The sequence below is a fragment of the Pleurodeles waltl genome, chromosome 5, assembly GCF_031143425.1.
Source record: "Pleurodeles waltl isolate 20211129_DDA chromosome 5, aPleWal1.hap1.20221129, whole genome shotgun sequence".
In the NCBI taxonomy this organism is placed as follows: Eukaryota; Metazoa; Chordata; class Amphibia; order Caudata; family Salamandridae; genus Pleurodeles; species Pleurodeles waltl.
Window position 1 is genome coordinate 1709937148 of NC_090444.1, and position 27811 is coordinate 1709964958.

At 45.7% G+C, this 27811-nt stretch overlaps 1 protein-coding gene across 5 annotated transcripts in view; it reads left to right on the forward strand.

The window, feature by feature from the left end:
- LOC138296693 (adhesion G protein-coupled receptor F5-like) overlaps positions 1–27811 on the forward strand; it is a 912996-nt gene that overhangs the window by 546962 nt on the left and 338223 nt on the right. For all 5 annotated transcript variants that reach the window (XM_069236060.1, XM_069236064.1, XM_069236063.1 and 2 more), the window contains one exon: positions 16622–16828. In XM_069236060.1, the coding sequence (XP_069092161.1) occupies positions 16622–16828 (207 nt within the window). The remainder of the gene's footprint in view (positions 1–16621; positions 16829–27811) is intronic.

Genomic DNA, 27811 nt, shown 5'->3' on the forward strand with positions numbered 1-27811 from the left:
TTCTCTGCCCAAACGGAGGAGCCGCCACCGGGTTAGTCTGTTCCAAATGTGAGAGGTATTCCGTTCACCCTATTCCAATCCCCTTATATCCGGGATCGTAATACGTCAGGAGGGATATCCGTCACGTTTGTGACTGAGTAACCCCATCCGCCAAACTCTAAATCAGGCCCTCAGTATTGTTTCTGTGTCCCTGAATCCTATAAACCAAAACCCTGCCATGCTACAGGTGGATGCAGAGCTGCCAAGTTTTCACTTTGCTTATGTGAGACATTTTATTGCCTTACATGTGACACTTTAAGTTATACTTTACTACGAGTCTAAAAAAACGCAGTTGTTAACGTAATAACACACATTTTATAACTGAGCTCCTTGGGTGAGTTAAAAGGTTCTAGAAATGGCTTTACAATAGCTGCAATTTTCATGAAGTGCTAATTTCTCAGTCATAGCATGCACAACAGTTTTTTGCTTCACTGAAGTCATTACTTTTAAGAGTTTGACAGGTATAAGCTGTTGTTCCCATCTAAATGTAGTCCCTGTCCCAAGATGTGTGACGCTCTCAGCTGCTGCTATCTTTATACGCAAGAGCACATTGCATTTTGGGGCTTGTAGATTTGCTTTATATGCAAGTTATTCGCTACACTATTCACTAAAAGTGTGTCACAGACCAATTTCAGAAATGGTTTCTGTGTGTAGCTACAAGAGGAGACGTTAATGCTAACACATCAAAAAACATTTAAAAAAGTGCTCAAACACTTAGCGCCGCGTTTGCAGCGTTTTTTGATGCAAAATCTGCGCAAATTTCCACAATACAATTGTACACAATTGTATTTTGGAAGTTTGCGCTGATTTTGTCAAAAAACGATGCAAATGCGACGCTACAAGAGTATAAATATGGGCCTATGTTTATTTCTGTACTGCGTAAAAGTGGCACCAAAACACTGGCAGATTACAGATGAAAAACACAATTTGATTTATTAGAGCGGACATAATTTAAAAAACGCGCACTTAATGTGTGGAAAGGAGACGTTGCTGGTTTATGGTCTTATCCTGTAATGCTATTGGCCACAGTGCTTATTTCTGGGACTTTTGCCGCAGTGAAGTCATCACTGGTCTAGCAGGTGCAGTGTCTCACGAACCTGAGAGGCCTACTGCACTTTGATTATTCTTGTATTCACTATGTAAATATCAGTTGTGATCCCATTTTCCTTGCTCCACTACAGTCCATGGCATCACTGGACTTTTATAAACAGGTTCAGTTTATAGCTAAGCACACCAACTCGATTAATCCAAATTCGTCTGTATTATATACTTCTAAAAACTGGGACATTATGGAGCATATTTACAAGCCGCTTGCGCCCCTTAGCACTGTTGTAGCGTAATTTTTTTAATGCTACTGTGGAGCTAAACAGGTTCTCACCCTGCAGCATATTTACAAAGTGGTGCAATGGTACCACTGCGCCACTGTGTAAACCCTTGCGCCACATTATACCTGCACCAGGTATAATGCAGGGAGGCCCAGAAAATTGGCACAGTGAAATCTAGAAGATTTCACTGTGCCATTCTAGCATAATTTAATGCCTGCTCAGGGCAGGTGTTCAAATGATGCTAGTAGTATATCCTGTGGGCCTCCCTGAGCTTTGCTGGACTAGCACCAAAATTATTGGCGTAGTCCAACAAATCGCCCAAACTGCACCAAACATTTGGTGGGGGCGCAGGGCAGCGCAAGGGAATGCACCAGTTCCTTGTAAATATGCCGATCTATGCTTCAGGTTGTTTGTTTTTTCATCATATACAGGTTGTATAATTTTGGACAAGTTTGAGTGTCAAAAGTAATTCAAGCACTCAAATCAATAAAACATCTTACTGACTATTTTGGTAATGTCCTGAAGTCCACCTTACTGAAACAAAAAGCACCTTGCTGTATACCTATTTTAGCCATATTTTAGACACGTTATTTTAGCAAACTAGGCCTATCGTTCTGCCTCTTTAGCCCAGTTACATTTTATTCAGCATCGGTTTATTTTTCTAGCATTAGCCACATTTGCAGTGTTGTTTTACTTTCTCTATCTATTTGTTCCTTCACCTAGGAAAGCATCAAGTTCCTAGCATTTCACTTTGTGATTTCCACAAGGCTGCAGTCAGATAGGGTTGCTGGCAAAAGTGGTGCGCTGTGTCTCCAACATTCACAGAAACATACATATTCCTATGTGGGGACCCTTTCTTAGAACGTCAACTGTTTTATTATAAAAACACTCCTTTGTCCCATACACATTGGAGGGAGATTCCAGTCAGAAGACCATGACAACATGCTGATGGTTGATTGCCTTCGCTACAGCTGCTTGCTTAGACTACTGAATCCCTGGTCTATATTGGGACGGTGTCTCTCTAGACTACAGGCTTCCTTGCCCAGGTATGAGGGATGATGTCTTCCTAGGGGGGGAAAACTTAAGGGCGGATTAGGGCTTATTATTCTGTGCTCTAACATAGCTTAGGTAAGAAAAATATACATCACTCCTAGTGGCAGGTGGAACTGTTTTTGTGTTTCACACTCCTTGTCACCCTTTTGCTTATAGTGTGTTTTATCATCCTAGTTATTGCAATACATGCCATTTTATCTAGGATGCAGTTACTTCAATAAACCCTTATTGAACTATGGTCTGCTTCTCTTTGCTTTGCCTCTGTGTAACTAGTGTAACTGAGAGAATGGGATGAGATCTGATCGACCCCGATTCCCCTGAGGAGTCTTTCTTGTCATGCGTCCAGTTGCCACAATCATCCCTGCTCTTGGGTAGAGATGAGGTGCTGCTAGTTAGCCGGAAAACCCAGATTAGGCCAGCAGGCATCATGTGGTGTGGAATTGTACTGAGGGGCATATTTATATTTGTTTTGCACTGAATTTGCATCATTTTTTTTTTAAGCAAATTCAGTGCAAAACTAACCCCATATTTATACTTTGGCGCTAGACCCGTCTAGCGCCAAATTTATGGAGTTAAGGTCATTTTTTGGACGTAGAAACCTACCTTGCGTCAATGAGATGCTAAAATCACGCACGGGGGGAGGGGTCAAATAATGGTGCAAACCTTGCTTTGCACCATTATTTAACGCCTGGGTTAGGGCAGACGTTAGGGGACTTGTGGGCCTATTTCCATGGTGGAACACCATGGAATAAGCCCACAGGTGCCCTCCCCAGGGACATCCCCACCCACACCAGAGGGACAGCGGAGTATGGGGGAACCCCATCACAGGTAAGTATAGGTAAGTACAAGCAAGTATTTTTATTTTTTTAAATGCCATTGGTGGCCCTGAAATGGGCCCTCATACATGGCACTGGGTGCAATGGCCATGCCAGGGGGACCCTTGTCTCCTGTGCTGGCCATTGGGGTGGTGGGCATGACTCCTGTCTTTTCTAAGACAGGAGTTATGTGGGATGGATAGTTTTGCATCAGAAAATGACGCTAGTCATTTTTTTTCACTCTAACCTGCCTAATGTCATTTTTTGGTGCAAAACCCCCTTCTCCCATAACGCCAGCCCCACCCGGCTAACGTCATTTTTTTTAATGCTAGCCTACCCTTTGCACCAGCTTGCACCATTCCATAAATATGGTGCCCGGCTGGTGCTCAGAAATGGTGCAAGCCGGTGCTACACGTTTTGGTGCAAAACTGTGTTAGTGCAATTTTGCACCAAAAAGTATAACTATGCCCCTTAGTACCTCACAATCTATGCGATTCTGCCACTAAAATCCAGTAGCCTCATTACGATAATGAGAACCTATGTGACATGGCACCGCCAACGTTTGGTCAGGCACTAATTTTCAGATCCTCCTAAGTATTTCTGTCTCACTAAAGGCTAAAGACACCTCAATACTATATATGGAGGCGGCCGTGGTATTGAGGATTTCCAGGGGGGTCAAGTCACATTTGTTGTTGAGGCTTATCCAGCCTACAGAACAGAAACATTTTATTCTTGGGGCACTTTATCAGCAGTTGATGGGAACACAAACACATTTCACCACTATATGCCTGCAAGCATGCCTGCACAATACAGAACTTATGCATATTTAGAAATACCACTATCTTATCAAGACCGTAATAATTGGCTTGATGGCCCCCTTCCACATGTAGTATTACATGTTAGGTTAGTCCTCTGAGCAACGATGGCCTGTCCTGGCCTTTATTGGCCACATATACACAGCATCCTGATGCAGCAACTTTAGCAGTAGCTGAGGTTCACCGCTTATATACAGAGCTCACTGGAATATACAGACTGTTAGTACAGTATGTATTGCAAACATTAAATACTAACTGTTAGACATGGGGTTTCTGGTTGGCTAGGGTATGCACCTAAGCCAGGCAGAACCCACCCACTCTAGTCAGGGCAAGGGAGTTACACGTCCAAGATAACCCCTGCTCACCCCCTTGGTAGCTTGGCACGAGCAGTCAGGCCTAACCCAGAGGCAATGTGTAAAGCGTTTGCACAACACACATAACACACGTGATGCAAAATGTACACCACAAAGTAAACACAACACTGAGCTATGTAAAAATAAACTGGATTGCACAAAACATAATTAGACCAACATTACACAGTAGTAATACCCTGCTACCTTAGCAGTTGCCAGAACATTACACAAGTTACTAATACTCTGCAAGAATAAGCAATAGTCACATTAGAACACGTAAGTACTCAGGATTCTGCAACATAAGCAGTAGTCAGGAATTACAGTAAAGAATTCTATGCACTTGTCATGAATACCTCGTAAATATCCATAAAAGTAACATTAGAGAACATATCACAAGTCATAAAAAATACTTATCAGCATGTCATGCCCATAAAAGGAACATCAGCACATATATGTAGCGTCATAAAAGCAGATAGGAAACATATAAACCCCCCAAGGTCCATATTAAGCTCACAGAGCAAATATCCTAAAATCGTACCTGGTTTTATGAAGAAAAGGCACTCCTCGTGCCTAGAAGAGGAGCATGGGGGCCCCCAGCGCTCCTATGCGCACAATGGGAGCCACGCGGTGCTCCTGGGGAGAGGGACGGTCTGCACCCTCTCCAATGCAGTAAACAGGCCCCTCCTGGGACCCGCGATCTTGGTGGGGGCCTCCCTCTGCCTCTACACACCCTGCACGTGGGGTAGGGGCCAGGCGAGGCCCAACAAGTAAGTATGGGGGTGAGAGGAAGGGACCTCCGTCGAGGTCTCCCTTCCCCGTCCTAGTAAAATAATTAAATGCTGCCCGGTTTGAAAAGGAGCGTCCTGCTCCTACGGCAGAGACAGGGGGAAGGGGACGTTCTCCTCACCTTCCCCCGAGTCCTGCTACTTCAAATACGGAAATCAAACCCCGCCTAGGGTCCATGAAGAGACACTTGCCCGCACCCGATGTGGTGCGCGAGTGCTTCTGTTGATTCCCGATCCGCCGCAGTGATTGCAGCAGGAGTGGAGGGCGGCTGGTGCCCCGGGGCGCTCTCAGAAGCTGCCAGTGCCCCGGGGGCACCAGAAGGAGTGCGATCCTCGCTCTTTGTGAATATCGGACGCCCAGGCTGCGGCGGTGATTTGGGGCATCAAAAGAGCGCTTTTCAAAGTGCTAAGGCCAACTCTGTAGCCCTGGTTGCGGCGGTGATCCTGGTGTTGGCAAGCAGCGCTTCTCAAAGCGCTAGGGTGGCCAAACATGGAGTAAGGCACTCTCCAGAGGGCTACACGCAAAATCTCATGATGCTGGAGCACTCCTCGTGCTCTAAATAATTACAGGGGTCAGAAGCCACGGCACCCTGCCCCTGGGAGCAATGAACGCAGAAAGGAGCACAGGGCTGGTGGACCCACCTACAGGCCAGCACAAGGGGTGCAGATGGTGGCAGTTCCTCCAAGTGACTAGGCAGGTCACAGGTCAGCACAGCAGCAGCAGTACAAAGTGGTTTCCTGGTGAGTCCATTCAGCAGTGTCCTGTGTCCAGTTTCAAGTCCCAAGAATGTCCAAATTGTGGGGAAAATTCCCCTGTACTTATACTAAGTTTACAGTGTGTTTTACAATGGGGATGAGAGGGGGTTTGAACCAGTTACAACTGGTTCTGGGAGTGCCATTTCTCTCCTCCAGCACAGGCTCCAAACATCAGTGGAGGGTAAACAGCCCTATTGTGCGAGGCCAGGGCACAGCCTTTACAAATGCAGGTGTGCCCCGCCTCTCCCTTCTCTAAGCCCAGGAAGACTATACAATATGTAGATGCACCTCAGTGACACCTCCACCCTCCCTGCGTACAGGCTGTCTGAAAAGTATGCACAAAGCCCCAACTGTCAGTCTGCCCAGATGTAAATTGGAGGCAAGCTGCAAAACACCAGAGTCATAAGCACAGATAAATGCACACTTTCTAGAAGTGCCATTTCTGTGATAGTGATAAAAAATACACCTACACCAGTAAGCAGCATTTCTCATCACTATCACAACCATACCAAACATGCCGACACTACCCCTCATAAATCAGACAATACCCCTTACACATAAGGCAGGGCAATTCCAATGCAATCCTATTGGAAGGCAGCACTCACAGCAGTGAGACACCAAGTTAGGCTGTTTGTCACTACCAGGACAGGCCACACAACCTGGCATATGTCCTGCCTTCTACATACATGGCACCCTGCCCATTGGGCTAACTAGGGTGTACCTTAGGGGTGACTTACATGTAGTAAAAAGGGGAGTTCTGGGCCTGGCAAGTAAATTTAGATGCCAGGTCACTGTGGCAGAAAACTGTGCACACAGGCCCTGCGCTAGCAGGCCTGAGATAGATTTGACAGACTACTTCAGTGGGTGGCACAAGCACCACTGCAGGCCCACTAGTAGCATTTAATTTACAGGCCCTGGGTATAGGGATACCACTTTACAAGGGACTTATAGCTAAATTAAATATGCCAATTAGGTATAAGCCAATCATACCAATTTTACAAGGGAGAGCACATGTACTTTCGCACTGGTTAGAAGTGAAAAAGTGCTCAGAGTCAGCCAACAAAGGTCAGAAAAATAAGGAGGCAAAAAGCAAAAAGTCTGGGGAACGACCCTGTAAAAGGGCCAGGTTCAACATGACACCCTACCGGCCTAAAGCCAGGGGAGAACAATCAATACCTTGATGGACTCCCCTGCTTGGGGAGATAGAACCAGGACCCTGGCCTGCAACTGCAGGGGCATGATCCAGGTCTATGCCAATATGAACCCAGTTGAATTCCACTGTCTATGCTCCCCAGACAATCTAAGCTAACCCATGGAGAAGTCCTAGTTGTCTGTGGCCAGAGCCAGTTCCCAGGCCATCCCGGGGCCTCTGGTCTCTGAAACCTCTCTGAGTTGGGGGCGGGAGCCCCAGGTGCATAGCATCCTCTCTCCTCTCTCCTTCCCACCAGTTCAGGAGTTAGCCCCTGCCACTGGTCTTCTAGCCTCGGGACTGGTCCCATAGCCTGAATAGGGACCAGGGGAGAGTCTCTCCTCGTGCCCCTCCTTCTAGGGTTCTGCCTCCGAGGAGGTGGAGGGATACCCCCAGAATCCAGAACTGCCAGGGCGCTGATGTCAGTCGTCCTGGTCAGGTCACCCACCAGTTCATAGGAGCCACCGTGTAACTGCTCTCCCAACCCAGGGTCCTTCCCCTCTGGCTGAGCCAGGGTCAGGAAAGAGCCTTTCCTCCTCCTGCCCCTCCTTCTAGAGTTCTGCACCCTCCCATCAGGAGTGATACCCCCAGAAGTAATGGTAGAGAGACTGGGGACAGCCATCTCCATCTCCAGATCAAGGGAGTTACCCAGGACCTGGTTTTCCAACCTAGGGACGGTACCCTTGCGCTTTACATGAGTTAGGGGAGCATCCTCCCTCAAACTCTTCCCTTCAGGAACTGAATTCCTGTGGACCAAAACAGTACGGATGCTGGTTAGAGCAGTCTCTACTCCCAGATCTAGGGGGTTGCCCATGACCTGGTCCTCCAGCCTAGGGACGGTACCCTTGGGCTGGACACAAGTTAGGGGAGTGTCCTCCCTCAAACCCTTCACCTCAGAAACTGAATACCTGGGGACCAAATCAGTAGTGATGCTGGTTACAGCAGTCTCTACTCCCAGATCTAGGGGGTTACCCATGATCTGGTCTTCCAACCTAGGGACGGTACCCTTGGGATGGACACGAGTTAGGGGAGTGTCCTCCCTCAAACCATAAAAAGGAAGCATCCGCACCCCCCTTTGCGGTGTGGTGCTGCTGGTCTCCAGAGTTGTAGCAACCCTGTTTCTAGGTGTCCCCCCTTCTCCTTCAGACTCTAGGGGATCCCTTTTAGAGGATCAGCCTTTGGTAACTACTACCCTCCCGCCTTGGGGGCCCCTCCCGGGTGCCTTCCAAGACCTGCGTAGGAGGACAGGTCCCTCTAGATCCTGCACCCTCCCCGCTCAGAACGTTGTCGGGGTCGGTTAAATTCACACCTTGGGGCACCAATAAGGAGCCTCTAAGACATACCTAAGAGGATAGGTCTTTCGGGATCCTACTCCCTCCCCACTGAGAACTTGGCCTAGTGTGCCAAGAACGTCCCCCACCCCTTCAGGGGGTGAACTTAAGACGGCCCTTGATATCTGACCAGTTCCTCTGGCACTTAGCCAGAGGTCAGCCTCCTTTACAAGCTGTCTGGGGTCAGAGAACTCACAGTGTGACAGGTGTTGGTGTAGCTCTGAAAAACTGCAACGGAACATGTGCTCCCTTAGAATGAGATTTAACAGCCCTTTATAAGTGGTTGCTGTGCTACCCATCCCTTTAGTGCTTTGCAACAAGTCCCCATGAAATCCTCCCAAGACCGCTTCTTGCTGCCTCTGAACCTCAACCTGTAGTCTTCAGGGGTGAGACCATACTTCTCTATCAGGACCTTTCTGATGTGGGGATACCCCTGCCTGTCAATCCTTTCCACCTCAGGAATACAGCTCTCTAGGACAGTCCCCCAATCTTTCTCAGGAGTCCTGCGCGCAACTAGAGCTTCCTCATACTTCCTCAGCCACTGATGTATGTTGTCCCCCTGTAAGAGGCTGGCCTGGTTTGTAGAGGGTACCTTGGGTACTTACACCTTATACCAGATCCAATTATCCCTTTTTAGTGAAATGTAGTAGTGTTCTAGCAGCGTAGGCTGATAGAGGTAGCTATAGCAGAGCAGCTTAGGGTGAACTAGGAGACATGCAAAGCTCATGCAATACCACTTATAGTTACACAGTACTTATACACAAGTAAAGACAATGCTCAGTGTTTCCAAAAATAAAGGTATTTTTTTGGATGACACAGTACCAAAAATATTTTAGAGACAATACTCCTTCTGGGGGTAAGTGTTATACACAATATATACACTAGACACCAAAATTAGACAATTAAATAGTCATAGAACAGTGCAAATAATAGGAAATGCTATAGAATACAATAGGAGAAAATAGGTCTAGGGGCAAAACAAACCATATACTCAGAAAGTGGTATGCGAATCACAAATTCCCCCCTAGACAAGTGTAGTGTGTGCAGAATCGCTGGGAGAGTAATAATACAGTAAAGGTAAGTAAATTACCCCACCTCAGAGCCCAGAAAAGCAGGAGTAAAATACTGCAAGTTTCCTTAGGACACACTACACCTCGTGATTGGGATTTTGCAGTAACCCACCAAGTCTGCAAACAACAACTGCTGGATTCCTGGACCTGAAGACCTGCAAAAGAAGGGGACCAAGTCCAGAAGTCGAAAGAAGTTTCCGGGAAGGACAGGACCCATTGCCAACCTAGAAGAGGGTGCAAAAGAAGAGTCCCCGGTTAATCGAAGACTGCAGAAATGCACCCTAGGAAGGTGCCAGCGGGTTGCTGCAGGATGCAAAGGATGTCCCACGGCGTGAGGATGGATGCAGATGTGATTTTGTGTTGGAAATCGCCAACAAGCTTTGGTTACGACAAAAGTTCCTTTTTCGCTTCAAAATAGTGCTGGCCAGACCCAGGAGGAACCTGGGGGCCTCAACTCTGTGTGAGGAGGAAGAAGGGGCTCTCAGCCCTTTAGAGAGCCCTCAGGATGCCATACAGCATCCACAGGAGTCCCAGGACACGGGGACAAAGGAGGTGCAAAATGTGGTTAGTGCAGCACAACAACGAAAGGTCCCACAACGCCGGAGAACAACTCAGTGAGTTGAGCGTCACAGGATGGAGTGCTGGGGACCTGGGCCAGGCTGTGCACAAAGGAATTTTGCAAATAGTGCACAGAGGTCTCAGGAGGTGAAGAAGACGCAGTACACAGGGGTACCATCGCTCTAAGGGAAGGCAAGGTCTTACCTTCTCCAAATTGTGTCAGCAGGACCTCAGAACAGTCTACGTCAATGATGTCTACCCTCTATGTCCTTAGGAGCATGCTCGTCAGTATGAGAGTAGTCCAAAGCAAGATGACTGAAGTCTGAGACACACTGGAGGAGCTCTGGGCACCACCCCTGGGGTGGTAATGGACAGGGGAGTACTCAATCCCCTTACCTTTGTCCAGTTTCCCGCAAGAGCCAGGAAGAAGGTGTCCCTCAACTGGTGTAGACTGGTTTATGCAAGGAGGGCAGGGCACCATCTGTGCCCTTCGAAGCATTTCCAGAGGCTGGGGGAGGCTACCCCTCCCCAGCCTGTAACACCTATTTCCAAAGGGAGAGGGTGTGACACCCTCAGAGGAATTACTTTGTTGTGCCTTCCTGGGCTGCCCAGACCCCAGGAGGGCAGAACACTGTCTGTGAGGTGGCAGCAGCTGTAGCTGCAGTGCAAGCCTCAGAGAGCTGGTTTGGCAGCACTGGGTGTCCACAGTGGAGCTCCCAGGATGAATGGAATTGGCTCCTCAATACCGGATTTGGAATGGGGGGACAATTCCATGATCATAGACATGTTACATGGCCATATTCGGAGTTACCATTGTGAAGCTACATATAGGTATTGACCTATATGTAGTGCACGCGTGTAATGGTGTCCCTGCACTCACAAAGTCACGGGAAATGGCCCTGAACTATGTGGGGGCACCTTTGCTAGTGCAAGGGTGCCCTCACACTTAGTAACTTTGCACATAACCTTCAGCAAGTGAAGGTTAGACATATAGGTGACTTATAAGTTACTTAAGTGCAGTGAAAATGGCTGTGAAATAGTACATGCACTATTTCACGCAGGCTGCAATGGCAGTCCTGTCTAAGGGTTTGTCTGAGCTCCCTATGGGTGGCAAAAGAAATGCTGCAGCCCATATGGATTTCCTGGAACCCGAATGCACTGGGTACCTAGGTACCATATACTAGGGACTTATAAGGGGGGTTCAGTATGCCAATTGAAATGGGTAAATGAAGTCACTGGCCTACAGTGACAATTTTAAAAGCAGAGAGAGCTTAAGTACTAAGGTTCTTGTTAGCAGAGCCTCAGTGACAGAGTTAGGCACTACCCAAGCATACACATTAGGCCATGAATTGTGAGCACTGGGGTCTTGACCAGCAGGATCCCAGTAAGACAGGGAAAAACATACTGACATACATGTGAAAAATTGGGGTATCATGCCAAGGAAGATGGTACTTTCCTACACCCCCTCCTTGAACCCAGGTACCAAGTCTGTGGGTAGGGAAGGATTGTGCCCAACACTACAATCTATGCTGCCACCACTGGACTCCACCTGCAGTACTATTGAGTCCAGATTTGTCAGACTGCGCTCTAGAGCGAGTCTTTCCCTGGCAAAGGCCCTTTCAGCCTCTGCCATCCTCTCTGGGACTAAGGCCTTTTCCACTGCAGCCTGTATTTCTTCTACAGCCAGTCTGGCTAGCTGTAGCCTCAGGTCCCTCTCTTCGCACCTATCTCTGAGCTCCTCAGGTGACAGTGAATGGGAGGTGGTGATGCTGCTAGGCAAGGGTCCTGGAAGGGACTCCCTATCTATGGGGTCCTCTCTCTCTACTGGTATCCCTGGCCAGTTATCTTCTCCCTCAGTGTCTAACTCTTCAGGGTCACTGTCCCCCTGGGGTGTGGACTGGGAATCCTCCTTCTCAGAGTCCTCACTACTCTCATGGGTCTCTTCAGGGTCTCCCGCAGAACCATCCCCCCTTGGGCCTCTTTTTCTGTTGCTATCCAGTCTGCCTCCTCAAAATTGAAAAGGGCTGTTCTGAGGACCGCTATATTGGATTCACCCTCTATAAAAGGTATACCTCTCACTCTGCAGCATCTCTTTAAATCTTCTAGACAGGAAAACAACAACTCATCCATGTCAAAGGTAGACTCCATTTTGTTAAGAGCACAACAGTGGCGTAAAAAACAAGAGTCCAAAGTGCAAGTATACAATGCAGGAGTAAAAATAAAAATGACTAGCTTGAGTGAATAGGTAAATAATTTTTAAAAAAAGAGAATTAAAACATGTAATGGTCTAAGTGCAATTTGCAGTGCTGAGTCCTTACGTGTTCTAATGTGACTATTGCTTATTCTTGCAGAGTATTAGTAATTTGTGTAATGTTCTGACAACTGCTAAGGTAGCAGGGTATTACTAACGTGTAATGTTGGTCTAATTATGTGTTGTGCAATCCAGTTTATTTTTACATAGCTCAGTGTTGTGTTTACTTTGTGGTGTACATTTTGTGTCACGTGTGTTGTGTGTGTTGTGCAAACGCTTTGCACATTGCCTCCGGGTTATGCCTGACTGCTCGTGCCAAGCTACCAAGGGGGTGAGCAGGGGTTATCTTTGACGTGTAGCTCCTTTATCCTGACTAGAGTGGATGGGTTCTGCCTGGCTTAGGTGCATACCCTAGCCAACCAGAAACACCATTTCTAACACTAACCCAGCATTGGCTGCCCAGGCATTAACCCTGCAACTGTACATTCGATCATGGTTAAAGCACCCACTAAGCAGGAGGAAATTCCGTTTTGCTTAGCTCAAAAAATAAATGCGCTGGAAGCAGTCTTTCCCCATACGGGTCGTCGGGACAAACATAAAATTCTCCCTATGTGCTTGCCATTTGGGATGGTTCCCTCAGTAGATAACTGCAATACATGGGGCACAGCATTTGCCATGCTCTATACTACCGGAAACGGTACACCAACACTTGCCAATCTTACAGAAGTGTTAAAACAAATTCAAGATGAATACGAGGCTGCCCCAGCCCTAGACTTGGGGATGCAATTAAGAGGTAATTTTGCCACTGTGTCTTCAATAATATTAAGTAACCTTAAAGGGGAAGCAGTTGCACTAGCAGTGCACATGTGGCTCCGGGACGTTCCTGCACAGGATCAAACATGTGAGCTGCTAAAGATTATCCCTGAGACCTACTCCAGCATTGGTTGAGATAGTCTGGGGGCCAGACTACAATTACAAGGCATATCTAATAAAGATTCTACTAGGCAAGCACCTGAAGGTTCCAAAAAGTGCTGGGATACAAAACAACAAACACATAAAAAAGAAAGGGGAGAATATCCGCATTTGGAGACCCCTCAAAATAGATATAATGTTAGAAATAGAGATAATATAAAACCGCCTGACAGATATCAATAATACTGATACACGCCAATATTGTTCCTTTCAGGACTCACTGAAAACAAAACAGAGTGTGTGAAACCAAAAAAGGACTCACAACACTCGTCGGAAGTTTCTGTTAAGAAAGAAGAGAAGCTTCCCCAACAAAAACCCCAGTTTAAAAAGAAAAAAGTGGCAGCAGTTGCAATACAACATGCCACTCAGGAAGAGGGCTTTACTGAAGAACAGGAAGTGGGCACTGGCACTGCTAGACAGTGCAGCAGAGTTCACAATAGTTCGCCGGGATCTTCAAGAGCATCTGGAAGTGACAGCAACTGATGACTTCTTACAAGTTGAGACTGCAGACATGCGTGTCTCAACACCAAACAGAGTGTATAAAGTAACTATACAGTTGGAAGGAGACATTGAACACATAATCAACTTTATCTTTTGGGACCGTGTTGTCACCATTTATGATATTTTACTGTCCGAAAAGGATTGGCCACCAAAATGTGTCCGTGATCTCCCTTATGGAGAAGAGATTATTGAAAAATCTTTCTCGACCTTTAATCCCAGAAAGGTTGTAGAAGTGCACACCATTGATTAGGTTATATCACAATTACGTAGGATGGGACAAAGATTCTCCTCATGTAATACCAATTAAGTCCCAACCTCAACCCCAGTATCCAATAAAACATGAAGCTAAAGCACCTGTGAGGTAAATCCTCAAACAATTAGAGTACCAGGGCGTAATTCAACCCTGTGTCTCACCAATGAACCATGTTTAAAGCTTTATTTATGAAGTTTTATAGAAATAACAAAATACCTTCAGCAAGGTAATAGTTGCAAAATAGCAAAGGTATCAGTGCATCCAGGCCAAAACACAACATTTGGACCTCCCTCACGCAAAATCCGCAACCTCATTACTGACTGGAGTGTGGTTTGGGAATCATTGCTGTGCTGTAGGAGGGACTGCCACTTTGCTACTTGCTTTGCAGTGTTGGCCTGCTGCCTGCTGCTTCTTTCCTGCAGTGAAAAGGACTGGACTTGTTTTCTACATCCTTACAGCCAAGAGTCTCCAAGTGCTTTCTGGCATGGACCCCATTCTCCCTGCAGTCTCAGGGACATCAAAGACTGCTTTCAACTCTTCTGGTCCTGCTGGACTTTGCCACCTGTGAGATCTACCCTTTTCTGAGATGCCCCCTCCAGTCCCAAGTGTCAGAAGTTAGTGCAGCAGGTGCAACCTCCAGAGTATGACAGAAAAATTGCTGCTTCACTTGAAGGAAACAACGCATTGTTTATAGAGCTGAAAACCTTAAGAAGTGATGCATTGCCCGAGCACACCAGAAAAATCAATGCATTGCATTCCTGAAGACAGCGTCTTCACCACTGCGCAACCTACCAACAACGCTCTGTGCGGTCCACTGCAGCCCACTGACAACACATTGCATCTACTATTACTGAGCCTGACGACAACACATTGCCAGAGGGTGGCAGAAATATTGATGCATTGTCTCCCCACTGTCGACGTATTGCTCCAACAAAGGCACTGTTCAGCAGACACTCCGTGTGTTCTGTAGCTGGCTTTCCCTCCATCGTGGTGGGCTTGAATTTTGGATTTGCACTGGTCCCTCATGACTTCAAGTAACTTTACTACCGCTACATACTTCTAGGCACTGTTTTTCCAATAGAAATTCATACCTCTACATCTACTGAATGGATTTTTGTTGCATTGCCTCTTAGGTTAAACTTGACTGCTTTGTGCTAAGCTACCAGAGGGTGATCACAGGTTAATTCAGGGTGTGTATTTAGCCTACCCTGACTAGGATTGTGGCCCCTACTTGGACATTGTTTATACTTCTGCCATCTAGAGACCAATTTCTAACACCCCTTGTGCTATGTATAGAGCTTTAATGGGTTTAGCATGAAGTATTAAATCCCCAGCTGTTGTAGATGTTTCTTACCTGAGGTGAAAGTGTGATGATCCTCCTGAACTGCCATTGTGAAGTCTGGAAAAATGGCAGTAGGGTATTGTTAATGGTTTGTCTTTACATTTGTGGGCCAGTTTGAGAACCGTGTTACAGTCCCTGTAGTTCAACATGTGCCCTAGAATAGGTCAGGTGGCACACTGGGGGGTTACACACCCAGAAATTGATGAACCATGTTAATCAAGTTATTGGTGCCAAACAACGAGGTAAGCATCCGATCCACATACAGTTCTATTTTCCCTACATTTCACCCTATATACGGACAAGTTACTTCGTCACAACGGTGACGGATATCCCATCCGCAGAAATCTAAATTCCATTGGACATAATGGGATTTATATTTCGGGGGGCGGGATTTCCACCATCATTGTGACTGAGTACCTTGTCCGTTAATATCTAAATCAGGCCCATAGCTGCTCTCTAATATCTGTTGAAAGCAGGACGTTTGGTATGTTTGCAAGTTTATTTGAATGGCTTGTGTGAAATGCCTTTTCTGTGTATATGTTTCAAATGAAAAATAAATGATCTTGAACTTTATTATGAAAAAAATAATAAAACATATATGTGACTGACGGCTTTAGAGTAATACCATTTGACAAATGTTGTGGGCTGAACTTGGTAGAGACATGTCGCAGAGGTCCGTGAGAAGGATGTTGGATTAGTTGTCGGATGAAGCGGTGACGACTTCTTTGTTTTCATTACTGATGGTTTTGCTCAACCAAGAGTTGTCTTTAGATCCGATGACAGGTCGACATAAGTGAAGCTCAGAGTTCCTCTGGTAAAAGGTACTGATGTGCTTAATACAGAGATAAATGTGTGACCCCAACTCGCAGCCGAACTCCACACACTGCAGCTTGTGCTAGAGTACATTTGTTCAAAATTATTTGTTGCTGTATTGCTTTCATCTTCCAAACTTCCAATTGCAAAGGAAGAAAACCAGCTACACCTTTGGAATTGCCTTCAGCACTATAATGTTCGAATGGGATGCTGCATTTTGAACTCATGTGTTAGTGCAATCGTCAAACGTTTCAGACCTTCCAGCTCTTTATAAGGATGGGAAACGTGTATTTGATGTAAACAGATAAACTGTATGAAATATGGATGTCTGGGAACGTCGGCTACTTTTGTTTCATCATTACTAATCACACAATCATAAAGTACATATTTTCTCCTGCAGGTGAATACAGCTGCTCACTGAATGATACAACTGTCATTTATGTGGCTTCACGAACTGTTAGTGTTTCCTCAATAAACACAGCATTTGATAGCACCAAGGACATCCTATGTGATGGAAACCCTGTCAGAGTGTACCAGTGGTGTACAAATGGGAATATCTCGTTGCTTACTTGTGGCTGTATACCTTCTGGAGGGCTAAACATTCCTGGTAAGTGCAAATACGATTTTTATTTCTTGTGTTCGCAATTATTTAGGGTCATGGTATACGTTATCCTAACTACAACACTATGCGTAAGAATTAGCACAAAAGCTTTATTTATAAGATTTGATAATCTAACCAGAAGTCGTGCATTGCAGACACTAACTACTGTTCTTCTACCACAAGGTGACATTTCTGTGGGTTGCTGAACCCAAAGTTACTGAGTCAGCAGGCCTCCTCACACTCTGCTTCCGACCATCTTATGTCTTCAGACTTTGACTGAGACATCTTGGAAAAGACCGCAGGACAGGGGAGGTATAGAGGAATATGGATGTGTCGCTTCCCAGGTTGAAAAAGAAAAAAGGCGATTAAGCAATCTGTACCAACAGGAGAGTTGACGAAGGGTGTAAGGGCAAAACACGCATAAAAGAGACAACAGCAATATGGTGTTTGCAAGCAAGCTTTAATGCAACAGGGAGAAAGCTTTGTTTTGTAGTGTGGGGAGGCAAACTACCAGACCAGCCTTCCTCCCTTCATTGTATAAAAACGGATCAAAATCCAGTTATTCACTGCAGTGATGTAACCAATTGTATAATCAGTGTTGTGACATCACTAGGGGAAGTACTTTCTTCCCTTTTGTTCAGGTACCTCGCCTGCCTCCCCAGAGACTCGAGTTTTGCACTGAAAGGGGGCTTGACAGCTGCCCCTTTCTTTTTTTCACTTCTCTCCAGTCTTCACGGTCCTGACAGAGAAGGGGGACCATGAGTAGCATTGCTTGTGCACCACCAGTCCTCTCCCTTGTCAGGGAGAGTCTCACAGATCGGTTCTTAGTGTGTGGTGCTGCTTCTCTGCTCTCCAGAAGAGTGGAGAGTGCAGCTTTGGGATGGCGCAGAGCTGGTTGGGGTGGACAGCATGAGGCCATTTGTCAGTGTGGGTGGGAGTGAAGGGTTTTGCAGAGGGTGGTGGAGTGGGTGGCAGGAGGCTAGAGATTTATTTTTCAATTTGGGGTAGTAGCAGGGTGTTTGTGGAGGGTGAAGAGCGGCAGAAGGCTGTTTTTCTGATATTTCTTTTCGATGATACATACTGGTTCCAATTACCACTCTTCCTCCGCTTATGTATTGGAAGCAGTAGCAGATATTACGGGATGATATAAAACTTACAATTATAAATGGGTATAATGTCAATAAAGGATGACTTTTCTCTCGTTGTTGGATGTTACTCAGACTCCTTGGTGAAAAACTTCATGGATAATCACAGTTACTCACCTGGAATTCTGTATGCTGCTCAGAGGTTCAGTCAATAAAAATTCCTTATACAACATATTTATTAATCTTGCCTACTTAACAAGTCAACTTGGGGAGAAAATGTACCGGTGAGATGTCCCTCTAAACAAAATCTTTCTTGATAGTGGTTAATTGTGTTACAATTCACTAAGCAAATCGTTGCTCTGATGGTAACAAACTTCAACAACAAGGTGATGAATGGAATGCTTGAATTAATCTCAGCCAAGCATTTGCTCTGGGCCACATACCAGTCCATCTTTTTTCACCCACTATGCCACTCTAGACAGAGGCCTGTTTAAAGCAAATCAGTACTGACTCAGCTCTTCGTAGGAACAGTCTGTGTTGGAAAATGGGTTATTGGTAAGGGCAGGTAGGTACCTACACTTAGCAATAGGCCACTAACCTCCACTAAGGTCCAGTTAGGTCTCAGTAAATTAAACCTAGCTCAACCCTTGGTAGCTTGGCAACGAGAGTCAAGGCTTAACTTAGGAGACAGAGTGTAAAGCATTCAAATATCACCAAACAGTAATTAAATAATACACAGGAAACAGCTTAAATATCCAAAACCAAGTTATAAAAACTGATTATATTTTTATCTTTAAAATGACACAAAAACGAATAAAATCGGATAAGGGGAACCGGAGATATGATTTTTTAAAGAATTATTGTTTTTTTAGCGCCTAGAAATAAAAAGCGCCAATCGGGTCATCTGGTTGCACCTCGACCGGGGCAAAGTCAAAGTTTAAGGCCAACCGTGATGGAGCCAAGCTCGGCTACAGGCCGCGGGAGGCCTCGGTTAAAAGTTTACCTTCACACTTAGTCTCTTTTTAAAAGATTTTCTTCAGCGGGACGAACCTGCCAGTCCAATCCGACCTCCTGGGGCCCTTCTCCGGATACGCGTCGCGGGAATCCTCGGTGGAGATTTTTACCTTCGGACTTAGTCGTTTTTTCGAGGTGAAAATCCTTCGACCGGGGTAAACCTGGATCTTCATCCGACGTCCCTGGAGCCCTCCTCGGATACACTGGCTGGGAGGTCCCGGTCCGGACTTAGTCTCTTTTTCGGAGATTTTCTTTACCGGGACAAACCAGCAAATCAGACCGGGTCGCGGTTGAGGCAAGCTGACTAGAGTTGCTGCGGCGGGTCGGTCCCTATATGGAGCTTTTTTTCAAAAGTTGTCCAAACTTCTCCAAACTTCTGGGGCTTCCCCCAGATGTCATTTTAAGGTTCTTTTGAGGTCCAGAGCTCACCCCAAGGGTCCAGAAGTTTTGAGATGGTCCTTGGGGGTGCGGACTACAACTCCCAGAATGCACCTTGTGCAAACTCCTTTTTGGCCACTGGGCAATGGCCAGCTGGTTGATTTCTTCAGGAGTTGGTGCAGGAGACTCTGGTTAGCAATTTTGTACCTGTAGCAAACAGGGAGTCCCTCCTTGAACCAGTTGAAGCCAGGCAAAGTCCTTCTCATGGTGAAGCCCAAGTGTGCAGCTGGTGCAGTCCTTCTGAATGTAGGTTCCAGGTGCAGGCCAGGGGTCCAGCAGGGCAGTCCTTCTTCTCCTTTGGTTCTTCCTTGTTGGAATCTGATGGGGATCTGAGGAGTGGGTGCAGGTCTGCCAGTTTTATCCTTGCTCCTGGGTGAAAAGCAGGGGGGTCCTGGTTCTCCAATCAGGTGCAGGGCCCTTCCCCCTGTGATGACCACTTCCTGGGAAGTGTGGCAAAAATCAATCCCAGGAGGCAACATTCTCCAAAAATCCATCATGGCTGAATCTGACTTTTGGAGGTTACATCTGGCTGACCCAACCCAGTGGTGTGGCTAAAAATCATAAACACACCCCTCTCCTGCCCTCTCCTAATCTAATCAAGGGGCACCTAGTTGTCTGGGGTTGCAGGATGTGGGGGTGTTGCTGGTTGCTCCAAATGTCCTTCTCTGCCTTTGAAGACCAGTTTTGCAGCCCTCCCCCTTCCTGCCTCACCATCGGCTGAGGGGAGATTCCCTCCCACAGGCACATTCATTTGTGTGAAGCCAGGCCACTTCACACCTCATCAAGGTAGCCTGGCCAGGCTGCTAGAGGCTGGCCACTTAGACCACAGCAGAAAAAACTGGAAGTTGTGGGATTTAATATAACAATGAATTTGATACCAAACTCTTGGTACCCATCATTTAAGGGGACTTTAAAAATTCAAATAAAGTCTCCCCATTCTAGCCTATGAAGGCCATTTACTACGTGAGGGAAAACTGAATTTGGCTGTTTTTACCTCACCAGGGCTTATAGTTACATGGCACCCAGCCCTAGGGGCACATAGGGCACATCTTAGGGATGACTTGAATGTAAAAATAAGGTAGTTTAAGACTTTGGAACTACTTTTAATTCCAAAGTCGAACTTGCATATAACTTTAATTTAAAAGCAGCCAGCAAGCCAGGCCTGCCTTTAAAATGACACTGGACACCCTAGCAGTGCAGCTATGGGTGCACTACCTATGCTGTGGTCCCTACACCTACATGCCCTACCATATACTAGGGACTTATAGGTAGGTTAAATTAGCCAATTATAATTAGCATAATTTGCATATTTATTTTAGACAGAGCACAGGCCATGGGACTGGTTAGCAGTACCCAGGGCACCATCAGAGTCAGGAAAACACCAGCAAAAAGTGAAAAATGGGGGCAAAAAGTTAGGGGGCCTCTTCAATCAGCCCTGTTTTCTCACAGTCTGTCACAACATGCTACATGAAGCCCCTTGTGAAAAGACCACAAGCCACCCAAACCCATTTTGCCCTACTTGGGGCTTGTCGGAAGAGCATAGCTTGAGTCCTATGCCACAGTGAGCACAGGGCCAATGTATGGGAATACCGTTGTACTTAGGACACCAAATGCAATAGCAACAAGGTGATGGATGGGGTGTTTAAATTAATTTCAGCCACAGACAATGTTTGGATTAATCTCAGCCACTGGCAATCGTTCTGAGCCGCATTCCAGTCCATTGTTTTTTGCCCACTATTCCTCCCTAAACAAAGACTTACCTTATAACCTTACATAAATTAGTAACAACCCTGCTTGTCAGGAATAGTCTGTCCCAAAATGCCAGATGAAGACTTCTCCAGAAGGGACCAAAAATGATTCCAGACCGGTCTTGAGTTGTTTGTTTTTCTGTTCAGGGAGTATGTGGCCTGGCAGTTGGTCCCACTTGTTCCTATTAGAGTAAGGTTAGGGCAGGGGGTTGGAATGCTACTGGAGCGATTGCCTGTAGTTAGACTTATTGCAAGCATCCCTCTCATCACCTTCTGTGTGTTTGATGTAACTCCCTAAGTGGAGAAGGGTATACTCAACCATGGGTCCTTTGCTCCTGGTGCACTGGAACTAAAGCACACCTGACTGACAAGTCCCAATCAGGGCAAGCCTGATCTTGGGTTGCTTGTTTTCCAGTTCAGGGAACACCTTGCCTCACAGTTTACGCTGGAATGTTTTAATGGTGCAGGGTCAGAGCAGGTTTGCATATTGCAAACCGAGACAGCATAGAATGCTTCTATAAGCAATTTCCAGCTGTTAGTCTTATTTCAAGGATTGCTCCCATCATCTTTTAGGTGTTTGGTGACATAATAAAGACCTAGAGGATTATGCACATCAGGAAGAAGAAGAGTACAGAAACAATTGAAATCAAATTGTTAATATGGACCTTTCATGACAGGGCCATCAACAACACACTCTGTAAAAGATACATTTAATAATCATGAAGTGCAGAAAGTGACATATACATTTTAGCTTGGTCAAAACATGCTGCTTAGATTGGGACTTGTTAAACTGGCCACTTCCATCTTAAATGAACAACCATTTGCTTTGCAGCGAGAAGCTTTTTCCTGACTAAACATAATTGTCCAGCATTTCAAAGGAGTCCGGGTTTTTCTTTACACAGAGGATTTGTGTTTTCATATTTGGGTTTCCTGAACTGCCACATTACAGCGTCTGCGCTCTGGGCTGTTGTAGTTTCAGCTATATATATATTGAATGTATAACATCTAAACAAACATGCTGGCATATGATGGCAGCTGCTAGCGTTAACAGGGAGAAACAGATAACGTAAGATGTACTTTTCTCTTTCATATAGATAAAGCAATTGATTCAGACTGTTAGGACTGATATCCTTGGCTTAGTATTCCCCATAGCATTTTTACTTCACTCTTCCTATTTTGCTGAGTTTGTTCTTGTCGGCATTAGGACCTTGTGCACGTTAGCACTGCTTGGCAGTGGTAAAGTGTGTGCGCTCCCTTTTTTCAAACATGGTAAAACTTCAACTAATTGGCAGATGTAATTAGTTAGAGGTAAAGTTCTACTCAATCGTGGTCCTCTGAAAGGATAAAGTTACAGTCCAGACCAAGGAATAGACTAGACAATTTTCTCAGACTACATCAGGTGTTATATCTAGGTCATTATCTGAATGACTTGACACTCTCTCTTTGTTCAATGAATGATACGAGCAATAAGGGCAGACAACATTAGTGTTATTAGTGTTTATATCAGACATGACAGTGATTCAGAAGAAAAAGAGAGAAGTGTTGATGTCCAAGTACTTCGTCAAGGTGACGTCCGCCGTTTTGAGATCTGTGGTTTTTCAAACACTGCCCGCATCGACAGAGTATACTCCATAGAGCTAGCTGTATCCCACAGTCGATGTGGCAGGAGTAGCACTCCATTGCCATCGGAGCGGTGGCATTGCATGGACCATATTTAGATAACACAGTGGAGCAGGCGGTGTACCAGCAGTAGTTCATGGTAGTGAGAGTTCTTCCTGTCACCCGTACAGCATTGTACTATGGCGGTGGCTATTGGATGGGTGTTATCAGCCCACATCTGATGTATATTAGACAATTGTGAACACCTTCAAAACACACTATTAAACATACTCCATCTCAGACATGATCTTTTGCCATTTCACTACTGACCACCATTCTTAGGACAACCTTGTCATTGAACAGCCAGGTTATGTTATTTTTTTCCATTCTCCCTCTGTTTTTTAACTTTTTTGTTTTTCATTATTTTCCAAATCACTGTAGCGACACTAGTATATTTTTACTGATATAGAGAGAGGAACCCATATTTTACAGAGGGACAATTGACAGTCATGGTGGATGAAATTATTACAGTAAAGCCCAGTAGTGCTCCAAACAATTGTTTGGAGCACAAGTACAAAATACTACCATATCTCAGAAGAGGCAAATGTGGGACAGAAAAGTCAACAGACTAAGGCGGTCATTCTGACCCTGGCGGTCAAAGACCGCCAGGGCGGAGGACCGCGGGAGCACCGCCGACAGGCCGGCGGTGCTCCAATGGGGATTCCGACCGCGGCGGTAAAGCCGCGGTCGGACCGGCAACACTGGCGGTCTCCCGCCAGTGTACCGCCGCCCCATTGAATCCTCCAAGGCGGCGCAGCTTGCTGCGCCGCCGAGGGGATTCCGACCCCCCCTACCGCCATCCAGATCCCGGCGGTCCGACCGCCGGGAACCGGATGGCGGTAGGGGGGGTCGCGGGGCCCCTGGGGGCCCCTGCAGTGCCCATGCCACTGGCATGGGCATTGCAGGGGCCCCCGTAAGAGGGCCCCTACAAGTATTTCACTGTCTGCTTGGCAGACAGTGAAATACGCGACGGGTGCCACTGCACCCGTCGCACAGCTTCCACTCCGCCGGCTCGATTCCGAGCCGGCTTCATCGTGGAAGCATCTTTCCCGCTGGGCTGGCGGGCGGCCTGAAGGCGGCCGCCCGCCAGCCCAGCGGGAAAGTCAGAATTACCGCGGCGGTCTTTTGACCGCGCAGCGGTATTCTGGCGGCCCCCGACAGGCCGGCGGCGACCGCCGCCGGTCAAAGTCGGAATGAGGGCCTAAGTGCTGTAGCTAACAATGTGAGCAAACAGGAGTAAATTAGGAAGAGGTGGAATGATCTGCAGGGGAGAGTCTATTCTCTGGCCTCCAAGCATCACCTGGAGGCCTAGAGGACTAATGGTGGTTCTCCAAGTCCCCCGTTACAATTCTTTCTCTGGGAGGAGACGTTCTTGCAGAGCCTACCTCCTGAAGGCTTGACAGGAATCCCTGGTGGAGTGGAGACTGGTAAGTTACATCGATGTATGTCTCACTAATCACAAATGGAGTCCTTGCCCGTAACTTAGCTGTTCAGAATGTTTCTAGACACCTGTCAAAACATATATATCGGAACATCATTTTCCAAAACACCTTGTGTTATTCAAATCAGTACCATCATTGTTGTTCCAATCTATTTTACAATGACCAGTATGTATTGTCAGATTGTGTGCTGTTCTCCATGAATCACCCAATGCAGTTGCCTAGTCCTTTGCTGTATTTCAATGTAGGTTGTTGCACTTCAAAACACAGGTTCCAAACTCCATCCATATGCTCATGAAGGTATAGCGCTTGTAAGTGGTATCTTAACTTATTCACATTAAACATATGTGTGTACATACCGTAAATGTGTGTTTATTTTCACTGTGCTAATTTATATAGGTATGTGTTACTCACTTTTTCATAAGTATTGGCAAAAGTGTTTACAAATGACTAAAACTACCACGATGCCCTGCTATTGTCTCTGCAAAACAATAGTGAAATGTGATGTTGCCCAACCTCCCTTTCCTTCCACATATGCACAAAAGTCAAAACTTTACGCCGTTGTCATTCACCATTTCATGGTACGTATCAACATTTCTTATGCTGTGTTGATCCAGTATGTTGTCACCTTCTTGCTACTCCATTGAACTGTTCTGCTTGCTTGCATAAATCATAGTTTGTGTATTCAAAGGTTTCCAATCATGTTCTGTAGCATACTGATAATAAGTAATATTAATAAACAATTTACTTTGCAATGTTTATATGATAACCAATGTCACTTAATACTATACGTTGTACAATGGTTTGTTTTTGAGGATGCTAGGCCTTGAAATGCTTCAGCTCTCAAATTTTCTCTCTACTGTGTTAAGGTGCAAGTCTGGTACATGTAATGGACACTTTCTAAATACCATTTTACATTTCAGGACATCTCTCCATCATTGTCACTGAAGTCTGCATCTGTGTACATTAACCTGCATGAGTAAAATGTGAAAAATCACACAAAGGCCTAAACATCCCATTAATCATATTTTTAAGGTTGCTTCCTCTGTAGCTGAAGACACATTTGAGGTACAATACAGACCTTTAATGTATTTTTTTTAATTCAAGGACCACCAACCAGGGCCAGTCGACCACTGTCTGTGTCTGTAGACACCTCCACTCTAGGCCAGAATCAAGCCTTCAGTGAAGACACCACTCTTGTAAGTTCGGGTGATGAGCGGATGCCTTTTCCATCGGGTCTGTCTGGACAGTCAGCCCCGGTGAGTCACACTCGGCCCACTCCTATATCTCTCACTCCAGCTCCTACAACAACTCAGCCTATGGATACCTCTACCTAGAGGTGGCTCCTCCACAATGGCGGAGGAGCGTCACCCCACTGGCCAAAAGCCAGGAGATGAAAAATAAAACTATAGTTGACTATTGTTTTCTTTTCATCTGCTGCCTCAGCCAGCAGTGTAGGGAGAGGCAGGGCTGGGTCATTGGAGGTGGGGGGGAGAAGAGAGTGCACCTAAGTGTGCATGTGTGTTTGGCCAACCGTCTCGGGCTGGCCAAACACACATGCGCACTTAGGATTCTCTAGCTCGGCTATGTTGAACAGCTGGGCTGGAGAAACTGAAGAGATCCCAGGGCTGTGTCTGAGTGGCAGTTCGAGCTGCTCAGACCAATCCTGACACTGCTTACATGCTAAGTTTAGCATGAAAGCACATCCAGGATTGCTGGGGAGCCTGTGCTGGTGTCCCAGTGAATGCTGGGGCACCACAAGAAGAGGAGCAATGAGTGAGGTGGCAGGAGTTGGCGGGAACGGTGGGAAAGGTACTTTTTTTTGTTTGTTTTTGTTTTCATTGTTTTTCCCATTTCTTTCATCTCCCCACTCCCCCACCCCTTTGACATTTGCAGTGGCTGCCGCTGCCTCTACTTCCTGTGTCCAGAGGAACACAACTCTCATCTTGTGCCCCCCAGTTTTGGCTATTGCAGAGCAACCACCACCACCTCCAGTTGTGACAGGACCCAATGGGATGGGCCACACTGCCTCAAGGGCACAGAGTAGTGGGGTACGTCCATTGACATCATTGTCACCCAAGACCACCTTGACCAAGTCTCAGGAGCAATACAAACAGTCCCATGACGATATAGGCCAGGTCCTAACAGAGATCCATTCCTGAGCTGCAGAGTCTCAACTACAATTTGTACTCCTTGAATGGGGTGGTATTTGAGACTTATCATCAAATGTGCAGGGCTTTTCCTGTACCATCTACCTCTGTCTGTGGTCCTTCAGCATCAGGACAAAATACACCTAACCCCTGGCTTGCTTACATTGATTTGTCCTATAAAACTATGTTCAACATACCTATAAAATTGGCCCAGAACTTGTCACTTTCAAAAAAAATAATCAAGGATATATTCCTGCAATATAGGTCGGACAGCAGGAGAGTATATATGTCTTTTCCTGTGAGGAAAGGTTATTTATCCAACATTACTAACATGCAGCACCGTTTCGTCCTGATAATATTTAGACTGGGAATAGTGTATCACTTAGTAGCGTTCCCTAAAAGAAGAACTTGCCTCACTGAAACTGTCCGTTGCCCTTATGAGGGGCATAGCAAACAGAGCACCTTGCACTTTATGCTATTTTGTGTGAATTTTATGCACAAATCAGGATTCTTTATCTTAAACCACTTTTTATTGCCTAGAATATAAGAACCCATCTGGCTGCATAGGATTTTTATCCAAACTAAATAATCCCCACTTCTGTTACCAGGTGGCGCAATACATATTAAATGCTATTTATGTAATGAAAAGTCTGACTTTTTTTAGATTTTGTTTTGTCTGGATGTGAGAAATTGTATGAGCTGTGTTTTGTTTTAATTGTTTTAATTATTTATGAAAGCAGATATTTCTACTGGGATTGCGCATAATGATTTATTTATGCACTTTTATGGCTATTTTCTATTTGCCGAAGAAAGTTTATAAACCAAAACCAAACCAAATGTATTGGTGTCATACATTTGTAGGTAGTAAGACCATGACACAATCAAATATGCTTTTCACAAATCATGCAGAAGCCAAACAGTCTATGCCGTTTACAATTTGACACTCCAGAACCTTGACACCATGGAAGTAAGGGAATATTTCATAAAATCAAATTAAATAGGTAAACTAATTTTTATTCATGACCTCATCTGGTGCTAGACATCCTGCCCTCACAATAGGAGTCCTACATCAATTACACCAATAGTCTACATTATAGCAGTAACAAATAATTGAGGCCACATGACCATTTCAGTACACCGTGGCAGTATCTGGTACAATGTCACAACCACCATTTGGTGGTATGCTAGGGGTATGCTAAAAAAAGTTATTTGAACTATGAGGATGCACATCAACAGCTTTGTAAACTGAACACAAATTGAAGATATAGCCAAAGTGAAGGGAGACCAGTATGCTTTGGCTTGACATACACATGTGGTTAGAGCAAGTTAAGCAGCACATGCTGCCTTGGTGGCAACATCCAACAGAAATTTGGTCTGATACAATCTCCAGAACTGCCATTCCATCACAGTGCAAGTTGTTTCTGTACAATATCTGTCCATACAAAGCAAGTGCCTG